General features: G+C 37.4%; 1 protein-coding gene across 3 annotated transcripts in view; it reads right to left on the bottom strand.

Annotated features, from left to right (window-relative positions):
• SBSPON (somatomedin B and thrombospondin type 1 domain containing) overlaps nt 1-22701 on the bottom strand; it is a 795447-nt gene that overhangs the window by 265050 nt on the left and 507696 nt on the right. For all 3 annotated transcript variants that reach the window (XM_044067232.1, XM_044067230.1, XM_044067231.1), the window contains one exon: nt 7413-7607. In XM_044067232.1, coding sequence (XP_043923167.1) covers nt 7413-7607 — 195 coding nt within the window. The remainder of the gene's footprint in view (nt 1-7412; nt 7608-22701) is intronic.

Genomic DNA, 22701 nt, shown 5'->3' with positions numbered 1-22701 from the left:
AGTGTCTGGTGACTCCACCCACCCACCTCAATCCCTGTACTCCTCTCTTGTTAGCTAATTAAACATGGGCTTTTGGCTGTTCATTACCCTGATGTGGTGGGGATGGCCTTACTGATCTACACAGCTGGGCAATTTCTTGAATCAGTCGGCATGCATATGCCTTCTTGGAGGTGCTTCCTGTGGTGAGAGCACATGGCTAATTAGCATATGCCTGGACTGCTTCATTAGTATTCACAATGGCAATGGAGCCAGTCCTACCCATCATGGCCCCATGCACCACATTGTTATGGCCACTGCTGAAAACCAAAAGGTTACTGCAATATGCACACAAAAATATACATGTCACATTATCTTCATGAATCCTCACCCCCTTGTTAATAACATCTAATTCCTATCATAAAAAATGCTTAAATTTCCTACATTTAATGGAATGCTTATATAAAGCATTCTTTTCATCATGCACTGAAATATAATAGTAGTGTTTGTATATCCTCTTTTGCAAACTACATTTAGCTCTTCCGGTGTAAAAGCCATCACAAGTCATGAACTCCATGGCATAAACAATAATTCTATACTTCATAAGGCCTACTGGTATTACCACAAAAAATGGGGTGATTGATGTAAATTTACACTATTTACACTAGGTACAATAAAACATTTCTCTACCCCTCCAATTTGAAATTCTACCTCATTCTGACACTCCAGTATGTCCTTTATATTCAAACTGTTTTTTTTCGACAAAAGAGACTTTATCAACTACAGTTTTAATATTGTAATTGGCTGTAAGGACTTTCCAGTTTTGAGTTACAGCTTCTCTGATCAATGGGGTGTCAAGGCTGTATATTAAAGTAAAGGCCATAACTTTTTAAAATCACTGCTTGCCTGTGCCCTATCCATTGTACTTAAGCCACTGGGCAATACCTTGAATCTCTGTGTTCTAAACTTTCTTCCTAACATATATTTAACAAGGTCTGCAGGGTAACCTCTAACTGTGAATTTATGTTTAATATTCTGATTTCATACCTGAATAGTTATTAACTGTAATCCTGCTGACCCATGCTATTTGATCGTTCACTACATTTTTCTTAATATACAAAGTGTACATACTTTTGAACTCAAGATATAAATTACTTGCCACATTCTTACTAAAAACCTGACAGCTATAACATTCTTAATAATAGTCACATTTAAAAGAGCAGCACTGTTAGACTTGACATGAAATTTAAAATGCAAAAAAAAAAAAAACAAAAAACAAAAAAACTAGTGCTAATATTGAAATATTTAGAGATTGTTGAGAGATATTCAGTACCTCCTCTCTGTACAAAAAAAGTTATAATCAATACACCTCAAAAATCTTTTGACACGGACAAAGGATGATTAGAAAGGCAGACCTCTTCCCATAATGCCATATCACAAAACTTTTCAATGTTTTAAACAAATTCCTTAAAAACAAAGAAAATGTAATTCAGAAGAGTATTGAGACAATCACATAATCTTACCTCCTTGTCACCTAAAAAAAAACAATTGATATTTAATTCAAATTGCATCTAATTAATGAAGAATCACTGCATATAAATCAACTGCATCTGCCATGACTAACAAATCCCGTTTTGTTAATAAAAGTTCCTAAATTTAAAATAAAATCACGACTCTAAAATAAGTGACTTACTTTCCCTTGCGACCGTTAGTTACTACTAAAATTACAAACTGCTCTGTCTTAGATACCAACATCCACAGAGTAGTTCTAAATGGGGAGTTTGTGGTGGATTTGTGTATTTTTGGAATACTAAACACCACTAGAATTTGAGAGTGAAGTACTTTTAAAAACTTACCTACAGATGGAGAAAGAAGAATGTACTTTATCAACTAAATGTTCAGTAAACACCTCAAAGTCCACATACAGCTTTCAAAAAATGTTTTCTTGCCCACTATAAGATATTTATTATTACTCCATAGCACAGTTAACATGTTCTTCTCATATTTCTCTGAATCCATAAGCAACAAAATATCTCTCCTGCCTGTTTTTTTATTTCAGGAAAGGCTGGCAGACCATTGTTTTGTTATGAAACAAAAAGCCAAATCCCACTTTATAGAAAATTACTTGAGAACAATAATTCCATCCACTATGGAAGTGTTCCTAGTAGAAAAACAAAACCTAATCACTTTTAAATAAACTCTCTTCTTCAGATCAGCATACTTTAAGAAGTAGGAAACATGAGCATGTTTACACTATTAAAAAGGGTGATGATAAGAACTAGTTCTTTAAGCACTCAGGGAATGTAGTAATTTTAAATAGTTTGTATTTTTTTATTCTGGAAAAAAGTTTTGTTCTTTGAAAGGGGGGTAACTAGGAAGAGCACTTACTATGTAGGGAATTATATTGGCAGCTATTATTAAATGCAACAAACCCACCAGAATTAAATGAACATGTTTCCATTAATTGCATTCTGCAGAAAAGACAAGTACATTTTAAAGTAAATTTGTATTTAGTAAATTTTAATATGCTTTACTTGGGGGACTGGATAGTTTTTTAGCGTTTTACACAATTTTGCAGTATTATTTTCACATTAAAGATGTCAACAGACCATGTGTTTCGTTGGTGATTTAAATAATGGAAGTGAATACAGTGTTGCAGTTCTGACAAAATTCTGTTAATACTGAGAATGAAAGTGCTTAACTTTTAATAAAACATTGGTATTTATATTTAGTTTGAGGTATTCTGTTGGAGGCATCTTGTCGCTACTTCTTTTAATTTTAAGATCTCATATCATACAAAGACAAACTAAAAATATTTACAATTAAGGAGTAGTCAGAGGTATTTACAGTTTTATTATAAATTAATGGTGCAACCTCCACCACTTACTGACTTTTCACAGATAGATGAATGGTGCTGCCTGGAACCTGCTCCCAATTCTTGTCATCTCTCATCTTCATGGAACACACGAGGAATGTGTATAGTTTTTTTGCACTTACTCCTTGTTCCACTGCATTCTCCAAACATTGCACTGTGGTGTCTGTGGAAAATTGTTCTGGTTCCCGTAATTCAATCAGTTAAATGTTTTTGGCTTGCATCTCATTTTGTTTACCTCTTTCTATCTCAAATTCCTCTGAAACCTTATTAAACAGGGACATGAACTGTTATTTCCTTTGAGAAAAAATAATTCTGATTGGTAGAAGGGGTATTGTGTTCTTTACTGATATGTGTGCCACCCAAATTGAGACTTTCATTGTACTGATAATTCCTGGACCACATAATATTGTTTTCTTTGTTTATCTTGTCAAATATAAAAACTGAGCTTCCTACCAAATGTGTCTGTTGAATTGATGACCTTAGAAAATAAAGATGTTGATCTATGGAAATGTTAAGGTTTTCAATGTTCTTTTCATTAGCTGTTACAATCCTTCTTTTTCATTAATGCCATTGCATTGTTTCTGGATTTCTAATTACATGGTTATATCAGTGAGATTTTTATTGATATGAACGCCCCTTCATATCCTTTTTAAGTCTTTCAATAAATAAACTGTTGTCCCACTGCAATCTCTTTAATTTCACAAAATCTTTTTCTAACTGTGAAAAATGTGTCAAAGTCTTCTACTGAATTAACATTAGCCTTGTAATTTAATTGAACATTAAATGAGCTGGAATTACCGGACTCTTCACTTTAGCAACCCTTTCCTGTGCCTCCATGGATAAATGTCTCATTAATGGTGACTGAGGGTGATGAACTTATGTAAAATTAAATGAGAAAAATTATTTGGTTATGAAACAGCTGGTCATTTTAATTGTGAATCTAGATGTGTTGCTTTTGTCAGAGTGCATGACATGTGATGTATTTTACACTAAGAGACCTAAACATAATTCGAGGAAAGGGGTATATGAAGACAGCTATTCTATTTTAGTACACAGTGAAAAGAATGTTTATATAAACATCCCATTAAATAAAAATATAGAAACTTTAAGCATTTTGTTATTAACTCTATGTATTTGATATTGTAAAATAAATTCCATGGTGTTGCCTGGCTTCAATGATCATAATAATTTTAAAGCAGTTTTAAGTAAAAAGCTTCTTACACACTGATATTTAGTTGATATTATAACATGACCAAAGTTGTATTTAATTCAGAAGCTTGTTTGTTTTAATGAGTCTGAGGAAGTCTCAAATTAAAGTGCTTAACAGATATTTTGGCCTGGCCATATACTTGTTTTTTTTTTAATGAATTGATCCAGGTTGGTATTAATTTTACTCTTTATAATCTATGACACCATATGTTTTACAAAAATGCTGAAATTATTTACTTATTCTTTTAAATCTAACAAAGGATAGCAAAAGTTTAACAAAATGTCAGAGTATATGGTAAGGAAATCTAGGGTTCATAGGTATATGTTAGGCTGATGACCACCATGGCCTTTATAAGCAAAACCATGCAACACAATCCAACTTGGTCTCCATATGAGTCTATTTGGATGGGTATGTTAGAGGTTGATATAGGTTTAGTGGGGGGTATGTTAGTTAGGGAATATTTACTGTGAGCCTCTGTCTATCAGAGACGTGAGTGCCAGACTAGGGTTGAATTTTTAACTTCCCATTCAAGGGTAAAGGTTACATTTGAATAGTGTTAGGGATAGAGTATGCTTCACATGGATGGGAAGTCTATTCCAGTGCATGGGGATCCTTTGAGATGCATATGTCTCACCAGCATGTTCCATTTATGTTGCAAGGAAAGTTTAAATCCTTGAATCTAGTGTTTCTGGTGCTCTTCATTTTGCAGATGTGCTAAAGGATGAATTTCCCTGGTGTTAATGGTTGTTCCTGAATGTTAATTTTAGTATATGATAAGTATAAATGACCCAGTTATTAAATATAAGCTTAAGCGACCTAAATGCATGCTTTTAAAGTGTAAGAAAAAACACACCGATAGCTTTACTAGCTGCCATTTTTATAAAGGTTGTGCTTGTGTCATCATTTTTAGCAACTTACATTTTTTGTATTTAAGGGGCTTTGGAATTGAAATTTACTGTTAATGTATTGTGGGGAGCCAACACTTCACTTCACTAGTTCATTTATAAATAAATTTTCTGGAAAACATGTATAGATAATTAGGTTGCTCTACATTTTTTTCAACATATATGAATGCCTGATATGTGTGTGTTATACTGCCTGTAACGTTTAGAGGCCTTGAAGTGTGAAGGCTTAGTCTTCAATGCGTTTAAGGAAAACTCATAATGAAAACATCTATACATGGCAGTACATCTACATAGTAACCTTCTTACAGATACAAGCTGCAGCACACAATATAACAAATTATTAGAGAACAGTGGGGCTGGATACAGAAACCCACAATTTTCCTGCATTTTTTTTTTTGCAAAATACTTCCACACTTTTTGCTAACAATTTTCAAGCACTTCCTTATAACATGTCCGTCAGCTTTCCATAACCGTTGTTTTTTCCCCATATTCCAAATGCATATATAATGTACTAATTTGGGGGTATATATACATACGTTCAAAGGGCGGCCACGGTGGTGCAGTGGTTAACATTGTCGCCTCACAGCAAGAGGTTCTCCGCTTTGATCCTTGGCTGGGGTGCCTTCTGTGCGGAGTCTGCATGTCCTCCCTGTGATCGCGTGGGTTTCCTCCAGGTGATCCGGTTTCCTTCCATATCCCAAAGACATGCTGTAGGTTTATTGGACACTCCAAATTGGCCCTAAGTGTGCGTGTGTGTGCCTTCAGTGGAAGGTTGGGTGCCGGGCTGGCAACTCGACACTGTAAAACCCCACTGCCAATCATGAGCGGACAGGTGATCCACTGTGGCAACCCTTAACTGGGAAAAGCCGAAAGAAGAAGAAGAAGATATACATGCGTTCAAAATTAAGCAAATTCTAACTGGGTTTACAGCCCATTGAAGGGAAAGACTGCAGCTATAAGTGAGAGTGCAGATGTGATTCCTTAGTTCCTGAACAGCTTTATGAGCCCACACAGTATAAATAACAAGAGGGAATTGCCGCCTTATTTGTGTTTATCCTTAAGAAGAATTTTAGCAAGAAATTTTCCGGTATTACATGTGAAATGACTGAAGATCAAGGTAGGCAAATTTCTAAAGAAATTAAAATTTGATTTTTTTTAGATACAAAATGTTATGCAATGGGGAAGATGATAAGGATAGAAATGCCACAAAAGTCATGCTTTTTAATATGTGATTGGGAAGAAAATACACTTGGGGGGAGAAGTGTTGTGCTAATGGTGTAATTGACCTTTAAAATCTTTTATCTTTTTAAGTTTCTCAAAAACATATGCCATGACACTCAACTACAAAATGCACACAGTATTTAATTTGGGTGCAAAGGTAATGTACAGTCACTGCGTGAGTTTAAATTAGAGAGAGGGGAGCATGCATAATTTCCGTTTGAGAATACTTCTTTGTTCTAGACAGAATATATATATATATATATATATATATATATATATATATATATATATATATATATATATATAGGAATACATGCATTTAGTCAAAGTAACTACCTTCGAACGTCAGTTTTACCGAACCTAAACGGTCAGAATGCCATATGAAACATCGAATTTGACATTTCCGACCATTCTACCATCTAAACAAGTGCTACCATGGGTCAAAAAGGGGGGATATTTTGTGTTTCGACAATCTCCAGTTTGGACATTTGAGAACCTGCTAAACTACTTTTGACATTTAGCATGTCGACAAGGTAACGGTCTTGACTCCTGTAGGTGGCCGGGGCTTAATGAGGTTGTGTCCATTTCAACCTTACTGAAGCTGAGAAGTCTTACTAGATAGACGGAAATTCTTGTAGAACAGAATCTTTTGCCTCCCTTTTTTATACGTGCAGTATTTTGTATACAAAGTGAAATATGTTGTCAATTAAGTGTAGTCTTAATGATGTTTTATGACCCCACTAAATTGTACTGAAGTTTTACTTGTTGTAACTACATTTTGTATTGCATTATTTTATTTTAGTATAATGAATTAGTATTTAGGAAAGGACTTGTATATATATATATTGTTTTATTTACAATACTTCTATATATATTTTTAATACATATTTTAGGTAAGGTGAGAAAAATTAGTGAAGGATTAATTAGCATTTTAGTTTGTATTGAGTATTTTTTTAAATCGTAGTTTCAATGTGTGGAAAATTTAATATGTACTCCCATGATATTTAACATCTAGTGATGTCATTTATTTGTGATTGGGTGCAGATAATTAATTAATTGTTTTTTGGGCTTTTAAATTGTGAATTTGTTTCTAAACAGTTGTCTGATGAAGTCTGGTGAAACTACCGGATGAAAAGCGCTTCATGTTATTGTTTTCTATTAAAAGTGTTGTGATGTTTCTAGCCTCCGTGATGTTTTACTGTGAGTTAAACAAAGTGATTCTTACCAAGTGATTGTCCACATGGTTGTCCCTGATAAGTTTCATACTCTAGGCATCCAGCTTTCTCTTCCAGTGGCGGGCAGGGCTCTCCACCATTCTGAGGTTCCTGCAAAATGTAGCGTCTGCGGACTCGAGTTGCTGGCTTACACTGTGCTGTGCAACCACTCCAGTGACTCCATTCACTCACAGAACATGGAACAGCTGTAAATGAAAATACCCCAATATAAGCAAAGTATCATAGGACACAAAAATGAATTAGGTATTTGTTAATGACATACACTAGTCATATGTTAAATGATAGATATGATAAAAATTGAAAATGCACTTTTCACAGTACTAATGACCCTGTATCACTTTAAATGCTTAGCATTATTTTCTAATTTGTTCCATCCCAAAACATTATTCTTGCTGCTGTCTTTCCATGATATACTGACTGTCCCCATAATATTGTGAAAACCTTCCGTTCCCTTTATTAGTGCCTTCTTTGAGTGTTTGGAACCACTGTCAGTTCATTCCTTTCAATTCTTAATTTATTTGCTGGTGGCAAGCTGCAAAAGAGCGATATAAGCAACCTTTTCAGCTTTATAAATAAGTAGTGATTGTATTAGTTGATTTTGTACAGATTTTAAATACTTTTGTGCAGGGACCCCAATCAGTTGTTTACTCACTCAGCTGTTGGGAGGCAAATTTCCTTTCACTCATGCCTTGTTTGGTTACTCGATTGTGACTAGCATTCATAGTGGCAAAGCATGTTGCCATTGGCTATATGATGCCTCAAACATACAAACACACACACACACACACACACACACACACACACACACACACACACACACACACACACTTATAAATTCCAAAAGGAAATAATACAGGATTTCAAATGGTGTATAGCGACATGAGGGAGTATTACATTTTGATTTTGTAATTATCATGCAAGCCACACATACTAAAATCTATACATCCTATGTCTTTGTCATCACTGAAAAGTGTCCTTGGACCAGTCTACCTACCTACCCAGCTAATAAACAAATAAATCTTTAAATATTTTTTTTCGGCTTATCAGCACAGTTATGTTATCAGATTAATGACTAAGTAACTGAAATTTAACAATACTTGTACTAATTATTATTTACTACTTCACATCTTTGCTAAGATACAGTAAAATGTGAAACTAATATAACAGCCACAGTTTTATCCCCAGCAACTGGCCAATGAATGAAGTAATATGACAGTACGGCTATATCATAAATCCTTAAAACTTATCTATATCTAAGTTTGTACTTATAATATCAGATTTAATGTCTACCATATAATGAGGTTTTGTAAACAGTTTGTTCAGACTAATTTCATGGTTGCCTCTACCATATAATGAAATTGTGGAAACAATTTCACTTTAGTCACCAGATCTGTTTTATACTTTACTTCTGTCTTAGATAATGAGTGAAACATACATCAATACCCTGTTCTCTAACAGGCTATTAATGTACAGGTATCACCCGAAAAAAAAGAGGGCATTTCACAGTAATATATTAAGCTACTGTGAAATAAGTACTGAAAAATGCAAATGACTGCCATTTGTATGCTTGCTAAGCCTGGCGCTGCTGTTTATTGAGCATAAAGTTAAAAAAAGAAAAAAAAAAGAGAGAAAAAGTAATGTGTGTGTCTGCATATCTGTGTGTGCACCCATGTGCGCCACAGAGAAAGAGAGAGACAGAGAGAGAGGGGGAAAGAGATAATGAGGGACTCAGCACATGCCTCTTCTTTGGTCAAGAATTTAGCATGAAGGCAACAAGAGGGATAGGACCTAAAAAAAAGGGACACATTTAAAATATAACAGTAATTCACTTAAGAAATCATGAAGTGTTCCATCAAAACACATTTTCTGAAGAATAAGTGAAATGAAATTATAATGACTTGACTTCATTGGCGAACAGTAGTCTTGGGTGATTTTCCAAAAACATCTAACATTTCTGAGTTAAGAGGTATGGGGTGGGGTGGGGGATGGAGTGTCTTGCATGTTATACATTTTTTTATTTTACATCTAAAATGCACTCAGTCAGAAAAGTAGCTGTAATTGTTGTGTGTGTGTGTGTGTGTGTGTGTGTGTGTGTGTGTGTGTGTGTGTGTGTGTGTGTGTGTGTGTGTGTGTGTGATTTTACATCAAAAGTATAAAAAAGTGTATATATACTAATAAAAAAGCAAATATAAAATTTAACAAAATAACAGACCTTCTGGGGATGGTGAAGCCATCTGTCTGAGGCATCAGGTCTGATAACATAATACCATTGGGTAAGCTGTTATTTCCCTGATAACATTCACCATTTCTGGAATTATTGCCTGCTTATAATGAAGTCATGGAAACAGTTTACAATTGGTTAAATCATATTGGTTTTACGTTATTACCTGTAGGATAACCTATTGCACTTAAACTAATGACAGTCCTATAGTTAATAAGAAGGGGTTCTTAATAATGCTTATTTAACTACAAGGGGCAACATGTGCAAAAATTCAAAGGCAATATATTTGAAGCCAGAAATTAGATGGACAGATATGCTACAAGTGCTTGTCCTCTGATAGTAGATATCTAAAGTCAACAAACATCATAACATTTGGGAAATTCTCTATACATAAAGTACAGACAAAAAGTTTTAGAGATTTAGGAAGAAACTCATGATATAATGTTACTTGTACCATCTGCAATTTCTGTTAAAATACTTGATAATGAGTCATAGTACTACATGAGGCCTTTACTGGGCCTATCTTTTGAAAGAGGTATACTGCATACCACAATGCCCATTTTCTATGAGTTCTTTAATTTTGAAAACTATTTACTCTAATATACTGCAGCTTCCTTTTTCTAGTTATAAAATATGCTACTTTATATTACTCTGTGAAATTATTTTGTATCACTGTACACTGATTATATTTAGATTATTCTTGCAATAAACCTCTCAATTACTTTTTTATATCAACCTGATCTTTATTCACATTCAGCAGACTTTTCAGTATCATACTCAGGTCTCAGACTGTACCTGCATCTGCTGACATCTTCAGTGGTCTTTCAAATCCAGAGTATGTAACAGGACTGTACTCTTTGCACTGCTAAAATTTTTTCTATGGCAGTTGTAGTTAATGCGAAGCTGGTGAAAACATGGCCGATCATCACCAAGTGAATCAGTCTGATATGGCTCTATTCCATGTTCTATTGCTGTATTTAATAAGCTTCTATATGACTCTTTGGACTAGACATTTTGCCTTAAAGACATGTCTAAATTTTTTTTTTTTTGCAACTATCTTCACTTTGAACTGCATTCAGTTCAGTTGCTTGACCAGTTACTGTTGATCCTGAACCTTGGGAGGGTACTGGATTCTCAGTCTGTCTCTTCTCTGCAGATCTTACAATCTCCTGGACTGCTTGTTATACTAATATTTGTAGATTAAAACATCTCTTAGTATTCACCTACATAGTTTAAATTGCATGGACAAAACAGAACATAAATAATTTGTTGAGTCCAGCAATCAAAAGTGGAGTTTGCATGAAAGTAAAATCTGTTAACATAAAGTTATTCACTTAAATGGTGGATTAAGCTTTCCTTGGACCCTCTCATCTTTTAAATATATACACTCCCTTTTATCCCACTTGTTACTAATGTCAATGGATAAGGGCAAGTGTTCATTTGGATTTACCTTACTGATTGTTCTTACTAAGGGCAATGGATAAGGGCAAGTGTTCATTTGGATTTAACTTACTGATTGTTCTAAAAATATTTATTCACCCACCTAATCATTTTAAATTCCCTCTTTATATATATATATATATATATACACACACACACACACACACACACACACACACACACACACACACACACACACGCAAAAACCTTCTCCAAAGCAGATTATAACGTCTTACAGGATGGTAGAAAGAGCTTCACTGCACCTCCTCCCTCAGATGGAACTGGTAACTATGCCAAGCTCTACACCGATACCATATACAAGTACCTGTACAACTGCAGGACCTGTTAGGACCAAACAAAGCACTTCAAGGAAGAGCAGACCTGCTGTTGGGCAACCGCCATTAACAGGCTTTACAATAAAAGGAAGAAACTGCTGTCTAGGAGTAAGAAGGAGTGGGCTTTAAATTGGAGGCACTCCCTCCTCAGCTTAAATAAGCAAATTTCTTGTGACATTCTCCAAGGCAAACATTGAATCCAAGTTAGCATCCTCCACAAAGGACAAGCATAAGGCATTCTTTAGTTACATCCGTAACCTAAAAGGTAAGGCCCAGATTTGAGCAGAACTGGTAGTTAATGATAACATATATGCTGAGCCAGTTGACATAGCTAACCTGTTAGCTGACAGGTTTGGTGAAGACTTCACTCACCTGTCCCCACCACACGTACTTCATGACATCCCCTACCACCTGTCCCCTATCTTGTATTTCTTAAGAGCAGGTCGTAAACACTCTCTCTAAGGCCAAAAACACAGCATCAATGGGACCTGATAACATCCCAGGCTGCATCCTACATCGGCTCAAACAAGAATTAGCAACACCATTAGGTATTCTTTTCAATCACAGTCTAAGCACTGGTTTCATCCCAGGTGAATGGAAAACAGCCACCATTATCCTCTTGCACAAAGGTGGTGTTTCTACTGACCACGGGAACTACAGACCAATTAACCTGACTAGCCTTATCTGCAAGTCCATGGAGAGAATCCTCATGGGCCTTATCAACAAAGATATAATCTCCAAACACTAGATCCAACCCAGTTTGGATTTGTCATGGGGAAATCATGCTTATTAAACCTGGTGGACTTCTTTGGGACAGTCACCAGGGTCCTGGATGAGGGGAAGTCTGTGCATACAGCCAGCCTAGATCTAGCCAAGGCATTTGATACTATCCCTCACTCAGGCATCATTGACAAACTCTCCCAGCTAGATATCAACCCTTATATCGTAAGGTGGGTTGCAAAGTGGCTCACTGATAGAACCCATACAGTCAAAATAGGGGAATCCACCTCCAACAGCAGACCAAAACTAGTGGTGTTCCACAGGGATTTGTCCTGGGACCTCTACTATTTGGAATATTTTCTCCAAAGTAAAATCTAAAACCAAGGGACTGTGTCTGACAAAGTCTGCTGATGACTGCAAACTGGGTGCAGCCATAGAATCTCCAAACAATGTCAACATCCTTCGAGAGGGTCTTATGCAAGCAAATGACTGGTGCCAAAGTCATGACCTCAAATTCAATGCAAAAAATGTATTATCATCCCTTTCAGTGAGAGCAGTGTTCCTGCAAATTACCACATCAGTGGTAATACCCTAAGTACGCACTCAGTGGTGAGAGATCTGGGCACTCAGGTTGAAAGCAACCTTGCCTTTGATCACCATATTTCCACAGTGGTAAGAAGGGCATTCTATATGGTTCATCTCACAAGTAAGGGCACTGCCTCAAGGAAAAGGAGAACTTATCACCTCCCTGTACTCTTCACTCATTAGGCCAATAAGTGAGTACAATGTCTCTTTTGGTATGTACCTTTCAAAGCACCTGCAGCAATTGGAGAGACCACAAAGGTTCCTAACAAGGAAAATTCAAAGTCTACAGCAGCTATCCTATGTGGATTGGCTGAAATCACTGTCAGTTTATTCTGTTTCATACAGACTACTCAGAGGTGATCTCTGCCTTGCATATAAGGTGATCTCTGTCCCTGCTTTATTGGAAATGGTGCACATCCACAAGTCAAATGACACATGGGTTACTCACTCTAAGGATCTAAACCTGGTATGTAACAGCAATAGAACCTGCTGGAGGAACAGATTTGTCTCCCAAAGGTTACCACATGTTTGGAATAGACTCCCACTTCATGTCAAAAAAAGCACCTCACTGGCCCTCTTCAAACACAATCTGGATGATTGGATGGGTAACTATAAATTCACCCTGGGAGTTCTACCAATAGGTGCTGATCATGGTAACAAAGGTGAATTTGGCCAGACTTGTAAAGGGCCCTCGGGCCATTAGCCTAGTAACTTCCTATGATCCTATATGTATAATATATATATATACATATATATGGGTTCCATGTGTTTGGCAATGGTTGCTTTGGTCGACAGGCAGAAGTGCATTTTTTGGGTGAAGCTAAATTCTGGTTTAGCAAATGGACATTTTTGTGGATGTGTGTTTCATTGAAACAAGTAAGTGGGATGTGTAATAGATGTGTGTGTGTTTGTGAATGTGTGGGGTTTAGGGTTAGGTAAGGGGATAGATTAAGTACGTGTGCAAATTTAGGTTTAAATTATGGGATAGATATAATGTGTGTGCGTGTGTGTGTCATGCATGTGACAAGTGTCCAAGCACTGTCATATACAGTGCATGGGAAGCATTTTTTAAATTTAAGAAGCATGTTAGGGTTAGGGACAGGGTTAGGGTAACCAAGTATTACTAAGGTGGAGTGGGGTGGGGAGCTTTTGTTTACCGTGGTTATCCAACTGGGTTTAGACAAACCATTTTGAGCTTTTCAAATGCATAATAGATCATGTGATTAGTGACTAGGAACTCAAAGAAATGGAGGAGAGGAAGGAACTAAGTAGGGCAGAAAATGTTAATGTATTTAAGTGGTGGTGTATAAAGCAGGTTCATAGATAATTATATATATTGGCATCATAAAGGTTGTATTAGAAGTATAGAGGTTGGGGGAGTGAACAGTGACACACACAACTATGCATATGAGTGTGAGATGCCAGTAAAACTGTTCAGGAATTGGTGGAGACTAGTTGTGGGGTGTAAGACTCTGAACGAAGAGAAATGGTTTGATGATATGGCAAGCTGAAGATAACAGTGTATCTATACATAAAACCTTAGATTCATGAGCATTTTCTGAAAAATCATGTTAGAAACATAAGCCAAGCAAATATAAGCACCTTCTGAACAATGTGGTATTAAAAAATTGCAAACTGCAGAAACTCTTCCACATAGTAAGAAAATCGTTCAGATTGTTAGCATGAATATATACCATAATGGAAAAAAAATCTACACTTATATTTTCCTATAAGTTTTTATAAACCTTTTTCTATATATTTTATATCTTAGAAACTACATGGTCTAGATGAGTGTACTATTTATAATTGAAAAGGCATAATATTGAAACTAAATTCATTGACGTAAAAAGACTGAAAGTTAAAATATATAAAAAAAAAACATAAAAAAATTAATTTTTGCAGGGAGGTGACCCCCCCCCTGCACTCTCCATGGGGGACACTGCACGCCCCACCCCCTGCTAATTATATACACTAACTCGAAGATAGCACAACAGCAGTGAAAGTGTGAATTCCCAATCCCCCATGTACTACAACATCCCTTTAGGTAATGCCAGCATTCTGTGATGGTAATGGCTATTCAATCACTTCTGCCAGCATTACAAGTGTTAAGAATTCTGAACTTTCAACCAAAGAGCTGCTTCCCTTCCTAATAGACATATAGTATTAGCACACTTTATTGAGACTTATACTTCCATATGATGACAATCAATTCCTTTCTGAGACTGATTTTTTTAAAATGTTTACAATAATATGGAAACTTGTCTAAACTTCACTGTATCCCCTGGATTCAGAAACAAATAATGCAATGCATTTCATGAACAGCAGTCATACACAGAGCAGGTCCAGTTCAAAGACACAGTTAGGGCTGTTGTGCAGGCAGATAAAATTGTGTGGACTGCATCATATTGCTAATAACCTTAGAATGGTATGTAATACAAGGAACATTATGGTAATGAAGCCCACTGAGGATAAACAATATGGTACTCCGATTCAGAAATGCATAAAAATTGTGATATCAGTTGTACCCGCCAGCGAGTCTGTACACAGTAACTTCTTACTGAACAGGGACCGTGGTATCATGTGTCGTAGCTATTACAGCTGAGTACTACATGTTAGATACCCTCTAACTGCAAGTGTCCATCACAGAGTGCAGCATTACCCTCTGCATCACTGAAGAATCTGACCATGCCCAGTACATAACTACCTCCATGACAGGAACATAGTCAATCACTATCATGTAGACAGAGACATCATATAGGAGCTAGTAGAAGTGCCATCCTCACATGGAATGTCGTAGTATGTACACATGGAATGTTGTGGTATTTTTGGAATACTGTTCCTTGTGGACTCTACAATATGAGCAGCTCTGATAATTATTGCTACAGGGACCTTCTAGCATCCATCAGGGAGCACTGGGGGTATATCACAGGAATCTGCCTCATGAATACTACATCAGTTCTCCAATGTGATGCTACAGCATGTGGTGGTGAATGTGTACTTCCCTATGCCACAGAGGAGCAAAACAATACAATGTGAGCATTTTATGAAACAGCTAATTTCCCTGAGGCTCATGGAGCATTGATTATACTTACACTGCTATCACTGCCCTGCCTGGTCTACATGAACAATGGTACATCCACTGGAACAATATCTACATCATCAACTGCAGAGTGGTGACAACACACACGGTATCATATATGATGTCTCTGTGCACCATCCAGGAAGTTCCCACAATTTCCACATCTGACACACATCTGACATATGCTAGTGATTTGTTTGGGGTGTCTTCCCACAGGGAAACCTTATTAAAGATTTAAGATATGCCCAGGAACCATGGCTTATGACATCAATATGCAATCTACAGAGCATGGTGGAGATGGATTACAACACTGCATTGTTGCGGACCCAAAACATCATGAAATACGTGCTCAGACAAATGAAGACCTGCTTCTACTGCCAGTATGCTCCAGAGGACATGAACAAGGTATCTGCAGTTTGTGCAATTCTGTATAGACAGCTGAGTAGAGGACTGCTTTTGGAGAACCAAACAGACCATAATAAGGGGCAGAGGAGGTGCCGTTTGAGGAGGAGCCAACTGCAGGGGAAGACCATGCAATGCAGATGCAGACACAATATGCTGTTGCAGTGGCCAAGAGGTAGTATATTATCCATAACTATGGGACAGATTAGGTACAACAAATATTAAACCTGATGTATGCAATGCTACACCCAGGCTATGCTATACAGTTCACTGACTAGCCACATTCTGCATCAAACATTTCCTATCTATAAAACACAGCTGTGAGGGCTGGACACAATAATCACTCTGTGCACAGGTGGGAAAGAGCATAATGACAGGAATTCACAATAGGGATGATGCTGGAGGTTACCTCAGGATGATGAAGGAAGTAACTGTGAAATGGCCAGGGGATTGGGAGAGCTGGGTATATTGTATATTGAGCTGGCAGTGTTCTATGAGAGATGTAGGTGCCTATCAGTACTTGGTATGTCAGAATGGGTGCCAGAGGGCACATCTCCTTCAGGTGTTCTTACACTATGTATATGCATGTATGTGTGTGAGAGACACATGTTTTGGAACTTCAGGTGGGAAGGATGTAGACCTTGGTTGTCCCTGGCCATTGGAGCATCCCCTTTGAGACATGGCACTGGTACCATCACCCACCAACAATGATGACGGTGAACTGTGAGACTGGACAACATGGGCAAGGCATGTTTCTAACTGGCATATACACCACATTTGCATGGGGTACACTGCATATGCCTTGCACAGGCAGGTCCATAACCTCTGTGGAAAAACAGAGTTCTAAATCAACTTCACAACTGATAAGAGCACTGTGTCACATGCAAGGACACCAATGTGGGTTATATCAGACTCATACCTTTTAGGCCAGTGTATTTCTCACTAACACCACCCTATGCACGGCTATATGGTGGCACTGGACTTCATTGTGCTGCCCTGCTGCCTGTCACTGCATGTCATGCCCTCTTCTTGCCATTGCCTGCTTGGTCCTCCAAATGTTTCCAGGACGGCCTCTCAGGAAGGTGACATAGGTCATCTGGTAGGGGTGACTTGAAGGGTTCATCTGGTGCCCTCTGATGGTCTGTGTATGGGGGGGTGTAGGTTTTCTATCAGGGGGTGCTACCACTAGGTTCTTTTATATCACCCAGTAAGAGTGGAAGACATTGTGATAGCTCTGGTGGACTGCATGCTGGACACTCACACTGGTAGCCTGAAGCTCATCTTCATGTGACTGTCAGTGTCAGACAGTTGCGTGGCCCTGACCGGAGAGCCAACAGTGGCTGGACACAGCCATGACAGCAGTCGTGGAGGTGACTGACCTCAGACTGGGTACAGCACTTGGCAGCATGCCATTCAGTTAACACTCCACTCTCTCCACATCATGGTTCCCTGTCCTGGTGTGTCACTTCCCTTCACTGTTACAAGTCCATTTCTCTCCATCTCCAATTGCTCTCCCTCTGGCTGACTGTGTCTCTGCTTTATGTTCCACACCATATATGTGTCAACACCTTCCCTATTGGTATTTGTCGTCTTTTGTGGGGGGGGGGTTGTCTGCCCCTGTTGCCATCCCTATACTCTTTTTCCTGCCCACATTTTCCCCATGCTACATTCACCATTACCCTTCTTGGAAATATGAAACAATGGGTATCTATCCCAAAATAAAAATAATGTCCTTGCTTCCCTGTCCCATACTACTTCTCCTCAGTGGTGGTGTATATAGCCACATGTTTATCATGCTCAGCTTATTATACTGCAAAAACTAATAATAAATTGAGACAATGTATTTATCAACATGACTATGCTATAAGAAAAATATATGTTGAATGCTATGGTAAAACACAGTCTGACTTGTGTAAATTTTAATAAATTTGTCTTTTGTGTAGTGGAATGTATTATTCTGGATGAAAGTGGTGGTGACTGGAAAAATTACCTCCTTTCAAGAGAATTATATTAGCAGATTAAATTTAACTCTGAAACGTTTCCTGGGTTAAATGAAAATCTTTCAATTATTACTATCTTGAAAGATATGCACAATGGAATTCTTTGATGTTTGATTGGATGGTTTGTACATGTGTTTTTTTCTTAGCATGTATATATGTTTTAATTCATTGGGTTCATTTATTCTGATGAAGTATCTGAGTGTTAAGACAAAAGCACTTAATAAATTTAGTTCAAGTGTCGAGCTGACAAAAATTATTTATTATTATTTAAAATTTTCAGATGTACTTGTTCAGCTTCTGTGGAAATTACATCTGAACCCTTGATGTAATTGACGTTAACACCTCTGCAGTACAGCAAGAAGTGACATATTGGATTACACCAATTATGTGTGTTCAAAAATTTTTAATTTATGATTTTGACACCACCATGAGTCCCTCTTTTAGAAAAAGGAGGTATAGCCTGAAAAAAAATCAAAAGCTAATGCATATGAGCCCAGTGCCTGTGGACGATGAATTCAGTCAGTCATGACCTTTTCTCAGTTTTGTGGTCAACACTTCTCTGATTCCAGCGCTGGTCTGGAGTAAATGGATATACAATGTCAGACAGCTGTAATAAAGTGATAGGTACCTTGCTGTCTACATATGCAATGTAACTTGTTCTTGTAAGAAAGGCAGTTCAGTTCCACAGTAAGTGTACAATGAATGCTATCACTAATATAATAAGTAGCCTGGGATAGCATACAGTGTTTGAATAACAGCATGAGCAGCTGAATCTGCTCACAAATATGTAGTATGACCTATGACCCATGCTTATGCACCTATGACCCATGCTTTATTATCAGAGTATCACTGCTCACAAATCTGCAGTATGCACCTATGACCCATGCTTTATAATCAGAGTATCACTACTCACAAATCTGCAGTATGCACATATGACCCATGCTTATGCACCTATGACCTTTGCTTTATTATCAGAGTATCACTGCTCACAAATCTGCAGTATGCACCTATGGCCCATGCTTTATTATCAGAGTATCACTGCTCACAAATCTACAGTATGCACCTATGACCCATGCTTTATTATCAGAGTATCACTGCTCACAAATCTGCAGTATGCACCTATGACCCATGCTTATGCACCCATGAACCATGCTTTATTATCAGAGTATCACTGCTCACAAATCTGCAGTATGCACCTATGACCCATGCTTATGCACCTATGACCCATGCTTTATTATCAGAGTATCACTGCTCACAAATCTACAGTATGCACCTATGACCCATGCTTTATAATCAGAGTATCACTACTCACAAATCTGCAGTATGCACATATGACCCATGCTTATGCACCTATGATCTTTGCTTTATTATCAGAGTATCACTGCTCACAAATCTGCAGTATGCACCTCTGACCCATGCTTTATTACCAGAGTACCACTGCTCACAAATCTGCAGTATGCACCCATGACCCATGCTTATGCACCCATGAACCATGCTTTATTATCAGAGTATCACTGCTCACAAATCTACAGTATGCACCTATGACCCATGCTTTATTATCAGAGTATCACTGCTCACAAATCTACAGTATGCACCTATGACCCATGCTTTATTACCAGAATACCACTGCTCACAAATCTGCAGTATGCACCTATGACCCATGCTTATGCACCCATGAACCATGCTTTATTATCAGAGTATCACTGCTCACAAATCTGCAGTATGCACCCATGGCCCATGCTTTATTATCAGAGTATCACTGCTCACAAATCTGCAGTATGCACCTATGACCCATGCTTATGCACCTATGACCCATGCTTTATTACCAGAGTACCACTGCTCACAAATCTGCAGTATGCACCTATGACCCATGCTTATGCACCTATGACCCATGCTTTATTATCAGAGTATCACTGCTCACAAATCTGCAGTATGCACCTATGGCCCATGCTTTATTATCAGAGTATCACTGCTCACAAATCTACAGTATGCACCTATGACCCATGCTTATGCACCTATGACCCATGCTTTATTACCAGAGTACCACTGCTCACAAATCTGCAGTATGCACCTATGACCCATGCTTATGCACCTATGACCCATGCTTTATTATCAGAGTATCACTGCTCACAAATCTGCAGTATGCATCTATGGCCCATGCTTTATTATCAGAGTATTACTGCTCACAAATCTACAGTATGCACCTATGACTCTTGCTTATGCACCTATGACCCATGCTTTATTATCAGAGTATCACTGCTCACAAATCTGCAGTATGCACCTATGACCCATGCTTATGCACCTATGACCCTTGCTTATGCACCTATGACCCATGCTTTATTATCAGAGTATCACTGCTCACAAATCTGCAGTATGCACCTATGACCCATGCTTATGCACCTATGACCCTTGCTTATGCACCTATGACCCATGCTTTATTATCAGAGTATCACTGCTCACAAATCTGCAGTATGCACCTATGACCCATGCTTATGCACCTATGACCCTTGCTTATGCACCTATGACCCATGCTTTATTATCAGAGTATCACTACTCACAAATCTGCAGTATGCACCTATGACCCATGCTTATGCACCTATGACCCATGCTTTATTATCAGAGAATCACTGCTCACAAATCTGTAGTATGCATCTATGACCCATGCTTATGCACCTATGACCCATGCTTTATTATCAGAGTATCACTGCTCACAAATCTGCAGCATGCACCTATGACCCATGCTTTATCATCAGAGTATCACTGTCTTGTACTACCCATATACAGATAAACCTGGGTATAAAGACATGCTTATGTTAGCATTTAAATGCTTTCTTTCTCTCATTAAACAATAAAAAACTCCTTATAATATCTGTAATCATTACATTCACTACATAATCTAACTAAAGTGCAACAGCAATGCTGAACATTATTTTAAATAAAAAATATTTGATTTTAGATAGCCTGGACAGTGGATTGTGTAACCATTCATATTCCCCTGCAGTTATGGATCCTGCAAGGCCATCTAAAGCACTCCAATTATAATTTACCCCTGTGCTGTTTAGAGAACATGTTTACATATAATGCAATGACCAGACTGGACAGTGTCCTTAGCATTTAATAGTCTCATAGGAAATCCTGGCAGTGCCACATGACAGCACTGTGCTAAGTAATCAGCAACATTTCTACCGGTAGATAATGAAATAGTAGGTTTATGATGTAAGTAGTAATTAATAATCGGACCACTCTTTACAGTACAGTTGAGTACTGCAAAGGTAACATCACATATTTTATCTGAAAGAGTGTTGCATTCTAAAACACAAAATCATCATTTTATTGTTCTCATTTTCCCATAAGCATATTTCCTTTTGGCATGATTACTATTGAAAAGCATATAACTGGTCTGCAGCTAAGTTTGTGTATTAATATTAAAAGCTTTTCAATAAGTCTTTCGTAAGCTATCTAGGCCATGTCCACATCTTCTAAGCATAGTTATAATTTCCTAAGAACATTTTAAAGACTAAGTCCCTGTACCAGACACTAATCTAATAAGCAACCATTTCCATACATTAGGATGTCCAGTGGGTGACAATGGCTACACACAAAAAGGATTCTGCAGCAGTAGGCTTTGTATAAAGTCTCTGTCAGCTCAACTTGCCTTTTACTTAAGATGATATCCAAGAAATTATTTTGTATCTGTCACTTTGGGCAGTAAATAAAAAGCTAAAAGTATTATTATTATTATTATTATTAATAAAGTTTTGTAAAAAATATAGGATACCATCATGAAATATGGTAATTGGTAAAAATGGTAAGGTCATTAAAACAACAGTATTTGACGACATGCTCAGTGAAATAAGGATAACAAGATATTTAAATTCCTGAATTCAAAGAGCCTGATAACTAACTTTGAATATGTGTGGTAAATAATGCAGCTTCATTAGCCATACCCACTAATTTTAAACAAAATAATGATATTAATTAGACAGAAAATAGAAGTTCTATAATGTAATTTGTTTTTAGAAGAAATCTAGAAAATTCTAAAGCTCCAATGCCAAGACATATTTAATCTGTGTGTAATTACATCCATCTACTAGATTCTCCCCCAATAAAATTTCTTTATAAAAAATATAAATGAGTGGACTCTCCAGAGTATGACTGCATCTTCATAAAAGCAGGAGACAAAACACTGGACAACAAATTAAAGAAAATCTGACATTGAAACCTTAACGTGGATATTCTGGATATAACTGGTCTTCCTAGAGGGTTCAATATAGCAATAACCCACGCCTGGGTGTGGGTAATGCTGGATTTACCCACGGTTGGCGTGGTTTGGTCCCGAGGGCGAAGCCCAAGGGACCAAACAAAGACAACCGTGGTAAATCAGCATTACCCACACCCAGAAGTGGGTTATTGCTATTATACCATGGTGTTAGTTTGTTTTGTATTATGTTTGTATTGTTGTTATTTATGTTTTTGTTTGCTTTTTTTTTGTATTCT

This window comes from Protopterus annectens, chromosome 3.part1, assembly GCF_019279795.1.
Source record: "Protopterus annectens isolate FY-2018-M chromosome 3.part1, PAN1.0, whole genome shotgun sequence".
NCBI classification, from domain to species: Eukaryota; Metazoa; Chordata; order Ceratodontiformes; family Protopteridae; genus Protopterus; species Protopterus annectens.
The sequence above is the reverse complement of the archived record's forward strand: the minus strand, read 5'-3'. Positions and strand labels throughout refer to the sequence as shown.